At 43.2% G+C, this 10,000-nt stretch overlaps 2 protein-coding genes across 2 annotated transcripts in view; one reads left to right on the forward strand and one right to left on the reverse strand.

Moving 5' to 3' along the window:
* Positions 1-10,000, reverse strand: part of wnt5b (wingless-type MMTV integration site family, member 5b) — an 89,062-nt gene that overhangs the window by 31,227 nt on the left and 47,835 nt on the right. The window lies entirely within an intron of this gene.
* Positions 2,921-6,738, forward strand: fbxl14b (F-box and leucine-rich repeat protein 14b). The gene has a single exon (XM_069699980.1). The coding sequence runs from the start codon at positions 3,598-3,600 to the stop codon at positions 4,798-4,800; it is 1,203 nt and encodes a 400-aa protein (XP_069556081.1). The 5' UTR covers positions 2,921-3,597; the 3' UTR covers positions 4,801-6,738.

Genomic DNA, 10,000 nt, shown 5'->3' on the forward strand with positions numbered 1-10,000 from the left:
AAATAGGCCTTAGTCCTCAATTCAATTATAAATATCTTAAAGTGGTTAAAAATAGTGTTTTAACAGCTTTATAATAGATTGTAAGAACTCCTCTTAAATGGCTTCAGTATTAAATAAAGAAGTACATATTCAAAGCATAATGACACATCACAGATGATGAATTTGAATAGGGTATTTTAAACAAGCAAACATACACTAATGATGCAAAAATATAGAAATGAAGAATGTGATAATGGGACAAACCACATCAGACATTTTTCTGTAAAGCAAAATCACATTTGTTTGGTCCCTGAATTATTGTTGTGGTTATGGCGAGGTCTCAAGAGTTGTGATCATGACTAGCCTCCAGCTAGAGACAGATATGGATGTTTATGTCCATATCTGACACACAGAGCTGCAAGAAAAACCTGCAGGAATCGTGATTACATAAGAGTACGTCGTCGTGTTTTGGGTTTATATTGTCGATCTGGAGTATTTGTTTTCTTCTCATTATTATCATTAATACCCCTTTATTGCAAAAAAATGCACACCTTATTTGTACTGTACTTTGAGAATATTATGACATCATAATTCATGCCAATAATGTGTATTTGACAAGAAGGGTGAAAACTCCTGTGACCGAATTCACCAGTTTGACTTGAAAAAGACAGAAAAAATATAGTATATCAGAATAACAGGATAAAATAGACACACAAAAAAGAATTTTGTACCAATAAAACTTTTTTTAAGATTGATTTTTTTTTTTTTTACTCAGACTGCTTGGAGCCTAATGTCAGTCTCAGCTTTGGGAGGATTTTTACAGGAAGCGAAGACAATGAATTTAGCTTCCTCTTTCTTCCTTGCATTCAAAAGTTGATCACTTCAGGGAGCGTATGGTCAACAACCCTTTCAGAAAACATACGGGCTTTGCACCGAGACAGACCTGAACATCCATTAAACTTAAAGAAAGGAGAACGGGGGGGGGGGGGGATGAGAGGGAGTAGAGGAGGAGAGTCGATGTCAGCTGTGCATGGTTGCTTTTTTTTTCCCATGTAAAACCGGCTGTTTCTGCAGCTCCTCTCCCTCTCGGTTATCCTCACCTGATCACTGCTGCCTCTCTGCTATCGCTCTCACTCTTCGCCTCGATGTTTCTCATCAGCTCTTCGCTCTCAACCTCAGCCACCACACTGCACAGGCTTCACAAAACGGTTCTTCTGTCTCTCTCTCTCTCTCTCTCTCTCTCTCTCTCTCACACACACACACACACACACACACACACACACACACACACACACACACACACACACACACACACACACACACTAAGAAGGAGAGACGCAAGTAAGCATATAAAAAAATATACCGTTTACATGAAAAGGCTGCATATGCACAGACATATGCTATCGCGTACACACATACAAATAAACACTGACACTAATGACACACACACACACACACACACACACACACACACACACACACACACACACACACACACACACACACACACACACACACACACACACACACACACACACACACACACACACACACACACACACACACACACCGAGGCTACTTTGAGGGTGACAGAGGCCCACTGCAGGGGATGAATGTCCAAAAAAAGATTACACCATTCTCTGTTTCCTTTGTTTCTGTATTTGATCACTTGTCTGATAAGCAATATTAGAAACTACCTATATATAGCTATCTATTACAGATACACGTACACACTGATGGTTTTTTTTTTTCTCTTCTTCCTCAGTGCCACCAGCTGAGATTAAAATGAGTCTTTTATTATTCCAGTATCAAAACATAAGCAATGCCAGATGTGAGGCAACAGCTTCAGTGATTAATTTAGTACTTTGCGAGAGAGACGAGAGAAATAAAGTCTCTGACTTGTTTTTTTGGTTTTTTTACACTTTACACCGTATTTTATCACCACAGTCATCTCAGTCCCAGCCCCACTAAAAAGTATATTTGTATTGTGCATTTACTACACAAATTGGTTGTTAAACTGTTGTTGTTATGTGTGTGTGTGTGTGTGTGGATGGAGGGACACACAATTTGTGATCTGGTGTTGAGGCTTTGGCACCAAGCCAATAAAAAAAAAGTGATGAAATTAATTAAAAGATTTTTTTTTAACATTTTTTTTACTTATTGGTTGAACTACATTGTTTCCAACATTAATAAGCACATAAACCGTGTGTTTTGTTTTATTGCCAAATTTCAGCCACAGTTAATCCTCTAAATATTTGACTGGTGAAATGTTGATTGATGGTCTCTGGAAATGCAAAGTTGTTTTCTGGTTTTGCAATAAAGTAAAGTGAGACGGGAGAGCGGACGGTCAGGGGCTGTTTACACGGGACAAAGGACGCTATTCTGTCCCGCTGCCGCTCTGGAAACGGTCTCCTTGCAATTTCTTACAACAACAACAACAAAAACGACAAACAAAATCGCAATAAAAAGAAATTAAAAAAAAAAAAAAAAAAAATACTAAATATTCGTGCCAAGTGAGCGCGTTGAAAATAAAGGGGTCTTCTCCGGCTGGCTCGCCTGTTTCCTGTGTGGTCCGCTCAAAGGGTTAAAGCCCAAAGTGAACTGAATTGTAAGAAGTTGGTTTCCAAGGGAAACTGTTCGCACCGTTCCAGCTGAGGCGGGACAAACCATCTGCGTGACACGGAGGGGGTAGGGGTGGGTCGATGCAATTACGAAATCATTTCACACCGCGTCGCTTATTAAATATTTACACGCGCGTACCGGCGCGGTAGCTCCGCGTCGCGACGCTCACGGCGACGTTTGCCCGCTGTCGAATCCGGTTTTAAACGCGCGGGGTTAATATTATTACTTCCCTCCACCCCTCCCTTGCAGCGAGAGTGCCGGGGTCCCTGCCAAGTCGGTTTGAAAAGAGCAGACAAAGGCTTTGAGCCCAGGACGCCCCTCTCTCTCCCTCACTCTGCCTACAAAGCCAACCCAGCTCTATCTTTTCAGCTTTTCTGTCATGGAGCTGTTTTTTAATAGGCGGCGTTAAAAAAGAGTGCTGGTTTTGTTTTTTAACTTTCTTATTCTGAAATGTACGACCGTCTGGATCCCCGCACGGCCGGGAGAGGAAGGCTTTTTGTAGGTATAATACAAGGAAGCGTCGTCTGAGAGAGAGGGAGAGAGAGGGGGGAAGGATTGACGCTTTTTTCCTCCTCTCCTCCTCCTTCTTCCTTTTCGCCCCCCTCTCCTCCTCTTTTCTTTTTTATTTTTTTTTTTTTGGCGGAGAGAGGGTTGAGGCAGGAATAAACGCTTTTTCTTTTTGTTTTTTTTCTTTTTACCAAAAAAAAAAAAAAAATACATTTGAATCCTACTGCGCAACCAGACCGGATCACGTGGCATTGGAGAGAGTTGGATCGATTTTGCACAGTTCAGTGTGAGAAAAAAAAAAAGAGAGAAACACTCAACTCTTATTTCTTTTTCTTTTCTTAATTTTTTTTTTTTACTTCCGTGGATAACTGGGGACTGTTGATACTTTTGCATAATTGCAAGAGCAGGGGGTGTTTTTGAGTGGGCTCTTCTTTTTCAGCCTTGGAGGTGTGGAGTATTAATTCTTATATGTCTGGGTTTTGAAAAACAATGGAGACGCACATTTCGTGCCTCTTCCCGGAAATTTTGGCCATGATTTTCAGCTATCTGGACGTGAGGGACAAAGGCAGGGTGGCCCAAGTGTGCATCGCTTGGAGGGATGCATCCTACCACAAGTCGGTGTGGAGGGGGGTGGAAGCCAAGCTGCACCTCCGGAGGGCCAATCCCTCCTTGTTCCCCAGCCTCCAGGCCAGGGGCATCCGGAGGGTCCAGATCCTGTCTCTGCGCCGCAGCCTGAGCTATGTCATCCAGGGAATGCCGAACATCGAGTCCCTCAATCTGTCCGGCTGCTACAACCTAACGGATAATGGGCTGGGCCATGCATTTGTGCAGGAGATCCCATCACTTCGGGTTTTGAACCTGAGTCTGTGCAAGCAGATCACGGACTCCAGTCTGGGCAGGATCGCCCAGTATCTGAAGAACCTGGAGGTGCTGGAGCTCGGAGGCTGCAGCAACATCACCAACACTGGGCTTCTGCTGATAGCCTGGGGCCTCCACAGGCTCAAGAGCCTCAACCTGAGGTCCTGCAGGCATGTCTCGGATGTGGGGATCGGACACTTGGCGGGCATGACCCGCAGCGCGGCGGAGGGCTGCTTGAACCTGGAGTACCTGACTCTCCAAGACTGCCAGAAACTGACGGACCTGTCACTCAAACACATTTCCAAGGGGCTGACCAAGCTGCGGGTCCTGAACCTGAGCTTCTGCGGGGGGATCTCGGACGCGGGGATGATCCACCTCTCTCACATGACCTCCCTGTGGAGCCTCAACCTACGCTCTTGTGACAACATCAGTGACACGGGGACCATGCACCTCGCCATGGGCACGCTGAGGCTGTCGGGGCTCGACGTTTCCTTCTGTGACAAGATCGGGGACCAGACCCTGGCGTACATCGCTCAGGGGCTGTACCAGCTCAAGTCGCTGTCCCTGTGCTCCTGCCACATCTCGGACGACGGGATAAACCGGATGGTGAGGCAGATGCACGAGCTGAGGACCCTGAACATTGGACAGTGTGTGCGCATCACGGACAAAGGGCTGGAGCTCATAGCAGACCACCTGACCCAGCTGGCGGGCATCGACCTGTATGGATGTACCAAGATCACCAAGAGGGGACTGGAGCGGATCACGCAGCTCCCCTGCCTTAAAGTGTTGAACCTGGGACTCTGGCAGATGACAGAGAGTGAGAAAGTGAGGTGATTGGAAATGTTTGGGGTTTTTCTGTCTGTTGTGTGTGTGTGTGTGTGAGTGTACTTTTTCTTTTTTGGATGGGGAGAGAGGGGAACATGAGGAGGAGGAGGAGGAGGAGCGGCGAATGGGCGGGGAAATTTCTTTTCTTATTTAAAAAGAGAAACCCTCCCCTCCTGTGTAAGGTGTGCATCTCCCATGTGTCCAGACTTTTATGTTCAAATGTTTTTATTTTTCTCTCTGTTGGCCTTGCAGGATTTAAATTAGCGCTCGATATGACTTAATATTCTGCCTGGTAGAAAGCAATTAAAACTTACTTTTTTTTTTATTTTTTATTTTTTTATGAGCTCATAAAAATCCCTGTTAGCAATTGTTTTGATCTCATATTGAGTTTTAATATCTCATCAAAATTTGACTTGGGACTGGAGTAACTTCAGTGAAAATCAGCTTGTTTTTATTCCAGTCAGGTGTCATTTTCTCGTTAGAATAATCTACTTCATGTCCTGACACTTCGCCTCCAGAAAATTCTGGAGGTAAAAACTTGCATCCATCCAAACTCCTTTTTTTTTATTTTTTATTTTTTATTCAGAGGTTTTAAAACTTGAGTGTGAGACTTTTATTTTTTTGCAGAGAGTCTGGATTTGAAGACATTTACGACTAATCTCCGCTACAGCCATCACGCCTAAAAACATTTGGCTACCTCGTATGTGGTTATTTTCAAAGGGTGTATACTGTTAATAAAAAAAATAAAATAAAAAAAATAAATAAAAAAAAAACCAAGAAGAAGAAGGAAAGAGAGAACGAGAGACTGGGAGAAAATGTGCCTAAAGGGACTGAGTCTGCCCCCTTCCCCCTCCCCCCTTCCTCCCTCCTCTCCCTCCCTCTTCCACAAGCAGAGCTAGAGAAAGGAGACAGGGACACAATCTAACTACCTTTGTTAATTTACCCCCATAAACAGCAACACATTTCCCAGAGAGAGACGGAGAGAAAGGGAAAGCGAGCTGTAAAAATCTCGTCAGTCGCTTTATGCAAAATACATAAACACATACATACACGAAGCTTCTTTTTTTTTTAACGTTTTTTTTTTTTTTTTAATCTTTTGTTTTCTTCATTTAAAAAAAAAAAAAAGAGATAAAGTCCAACTTTAACACCTTTTTAGAGATGTCTTGTACTCAAAGCTTTGACCAGTAGAAGAGACACAAGACCTTCACAGAAATACCTATAGTGATTCTATATGGAAGAATGTTGTGGCGATAACACATGAAAAAGGTGTGATCGGACCACTATTAAACCCAGTGTATGTCCTTATAGGATTATTAGGCTGTAGGTGTTTTTTTTTGTGGTTTTTTTTCTGTAAGGGATGCCGGTTGGAGAGAAATGTCAGTGGATGTGGTTTCGAGCGTCGTACTTCAAATTGAAGTGATTTCTATATCCTGCCAGTTATCGATCGAAATGAATCAGGGGTTTGTCTCATGGCTTTTTATTTTTCCCACGTTAATACCAGCACAGGTGGCATTCATATTCATGTGGCTCTCACCGGTGTGGAGCACAGAGCAGAGAGAGGAAGGCAAGGGATATTTTTTTCCTCCTTTTTTTTTTTTCCCCCCCTCCTCGACCATCTCTCACCCCTCTTCTCTGAATAAAAAATACCCCGAATCCATTTTGAGACATGCTTAGAATAAGGAGTAATCGATTTATTTGTCTTTCTCTCCTCCGTCTCGGGTTACAAGAGGAATGCGTCTCTTTCTCGCCCTCTCCCCATCTTTCTCTCTCTCTCTCTTTCACACACATGCATTTAGGCTGTACACACATGCACACGCGCGCGCGCGCACGCTGAACGCCAGCGTGTGCGCGTTTTAATGTAATGCAATGACCTGCTAGAAAAATTAATATTACGGATGTGCGTCCTGCTGAAGAAGCTGTGTGTGTGTGTGTGTGTGTGTGTGTGTGTGTTTGACAATAAAAAAAAAAAGATGTACTGTATATTATGTGTTTGTAAAGAAAAAAAAATGCAGAATCCCAAAATTAAATTGTTTTATATTCTTACAGTTAAAACAATTAAAGATATTTATATAATGAACGAAACAGAGCGGTGTGGATTACTTTTTGTGTAGGTGTAGCGCTTCATTGTTGTCACCAAGCTGTTTTGTTGTTTTGTTTTAACAGGAATCATTTTTCCATACGGTAATTTGATATTGTTTCAAGACAGAACTGCTATTCTCTTGTCCTACAACGACATATTTCATATTCAGGCGTATTTAATACTAGGAGGTCTTTTATTTTTGCTACATTGCTGCTAATAACCACCCACGCACTTCTGACTATTGTCCCTGATCAGTTCAGTCTTGTTTCTCAAAAGGGCTGGAAAAATAAATAAAAATCTCCTGTGTTGTTTTATTATTTATGAGGAGATTCAAAATGGATGCTTGCCGTCTTGATTTGGCTGCAGTGCCTGTGTAATTAATTATCACCAAGGCGTTTATTATAGGAAACTGTTCTACCCTGCTGGCTTTTTTAATCATCAACGTCTGGGTTTTTTTTTTTTTTTTTACTCTCAAATGCAGCTGTAAGGTTTTTTAGCTCAACCGGGAGGAAGTTTTCAAGTCTCAAGGTTTCAAACAACAAGGTGGGGAAGACAGTGGGGGGGTGGGTGGGGCTGAATTTGGTGGATTTCATGGTTTAAACTGAACGTTTTTTTTTTTTTTTTTTGGGGGGGGGGTTATTTTTGCAGTGTTTTGTTTCACATGTGGCAGAACTGCATCTGTGTTGCTGCATGTGCAGAGTAATGAGATCTAAAAGTTGGTTAGAGCAGATTTCCCTCTCTGGTTTCCATCAGGACGTGTCCTGTGTGCGAAGTGACACACACACACACACACACACACACACACACACACACACACACACACACACACACACACACACACACACACACACACACACACACACACACACACACACACACACACACACACAGAGGAGGGTTGCCAGGCCAGTCAGTAGCTATTGTCTGTCTTTAGAAGTTAGGAAGGCAGGTTTTGGTGGGGCTTTTTTTTCTTTTTCTCTTCCTCCTCCTCTTGTTCAGTCACGCATACCAGATCCTAGACCAGGCAGGAGACCCCCTCCCTCCTCTTCTTACTCCCCCCTCTACCACACACACACACACACACACACACACACACACACACACACACACACACACACACACACACACACACACACACACACACACACACACACACACACACACACACACACACACACACACACACACACACACACACACACACACACTTCTTTTTAGCATTCCACACCATCATTCAAAGCATTTAAGCATTCTCCCTCTCCTGACTCTCTGTCCATGGGGATTTGGGGATAAAGGCCAGCGGAGGGATTGTTGACCACGGGGACAGAGAGAGACACAGAGACACACACAGACTGTCAGTGTTTGCTGTTTCTTAAGTTTGCTTTCGCTGGCCTTTGGTCTTGTGCAATAGCACTGCAACGAGTGCACACTGAGATGTAAAAGATTTGCCTGTGACATTTGGTGCCGCTTTGTCCCAGAAACATCTCAAATCTGTTTATCAGAGAGAATAACATGTAGACTTCACGGTTCAGAGAGCTATGAACTGCTGTTGCTTCTGTGTTTTGCCTTTACAGTAGTGTTGTTTTACATTTTGGGCCTCATTACGAGAAAAGCCATGTAACGTGCGAGTTGGTTTTGCGGAGTCTCGCATGCTGCAGCGAGGCAACAAAAGAGGTGTGATATTGTAATAAACTGGAGCTTGAATCCTGATGAATGAATAGAGAGGTGGGAGGTGTGCGACATCGTCAATCGTTTCTTTATCGTTTGACATTTGACTGCGCAGACCGTTCCCCAGCAGATACAGGAGACAAGGTCATATCACGAATTTCTGCAGAAAAGGTCTGCAGACTGAAATGTAGACCGACAAGGACACAATTAGCTGCATTCAAATGATAATGTGATACTTTATTAATCCCCACAGGGAATATCTCTTTTTGTCCGCTACCCTCCACTGGGAGGTCAGAGGCCCCTCTGCTGGAACTACTGGGGCTCAAGGGCACGTCGTCAGGGGTGGTGGACGGTTGGCATGCCTCAACGTTAGGTCACCTTGCGTCCTTCCCTTTGCTGCTAGTTGGTGAGTCTTCGCGGGCCACCTGTGAAGCACCAGCTCTTCCTATTTTAAAATACTGAAAGTCTTTTTTTTTTCCCCCGATTAAACAATCCCCCCCGAACACTCTGAGAATACAAACTCGTCCATTATTGTATAAGTTACGGTCTCAATTTGCATTTTGAATAGAGAGAGCCGAGTGTGAATTAAGCTCTGGGGTTTCGCTGCTGGGTGTTCAGCATTGCAGAGCATGATATGTCACTGCTGTATACAGTGCGAGTTAACCTTGTATTGCATGAAAAGAACACAGGTGCTATTGGTGTTTTCATGGACAATGAGGTACCTTATTGTTGGAAAAATATCCCCGCAGGTCATCGTTCCCACACAGTGTACTTCCATATTTGCTCCTCTTCACCGCAGCTCTGCTTCCCTTCCCCTTCTGCAGTTATAGTTCAGCTTTTGAATATTCTATGTTTGTTTAAAACAAAAGTTAAACACTTTGGAACATTTTTACTGCTTTTTTTTTTTTTTTTTTTTTTTTGCCAAGAGTTAGATAAAAGAGATTGAAACTACTTTGTCCATAGTATTTGGTCAAAATATGACCCTGGAGCCGAAAGATGCTTAACTTAACTTAACTTAACTTAACTTAACTTAACTTAACTTAACTTAACTTAACTTAACTTAACTTAACTTAACTTAACGTAAAACAAACCTACCAATAGCAGGTCCCTAATTAAAATGTTGTAACTTGTAGTGTTTTATGGTTGTCTACGTCAAAGAATGGCGACGACACAAAACTAAGCAAAGCTAAGCTAAGCTAAACTAAGCTAAAAAGCTAAAAGCCTCCAGCTTTACAGTGAAGGAACAGTAATGACAGCAGCATTCATCCTCCACACCTACTTAAACCAGCTGTAGATAAATCAAACGAAATGCTTTGGCATGATTTGTCCACGTGGCTCGCAAAGATGCCGCTGCCCTCCTTTCTCCTCGTCCCTGGGTTGATGACCACCCCACCACAACTAGTTGAGGTTCAGGGGGTTCACTTTGCCAAGTCCCTGAAAGGTTCAGCGTGGCAGCCGAGC

This window comes from Brachyistius frenatus, unplaced genomic scaffold (assembly GCF_029030835.1).
Source record: "Brachyistius frenatus isolate BFR_SWC_R1_liver_20210118 unplaced genomic scaffold, ASM2903083v1 Contig_32, whole genome shotgun sequence".
NCBI lineage: Eukaryota > Metazoa > Chordata > Actinopteri > Embiotocidae > Brachyistius > Brachyistius frenatus.

Excerpts from the sequence above, each read along its gene's own strand:
- fbxl14b (XM_069699980.1), top strand. The coding sequence starts at position 3,598 with ATGGAGACGCACATTTCGTGCCTCTTCCCGGAAATTTTGGCCATGATT.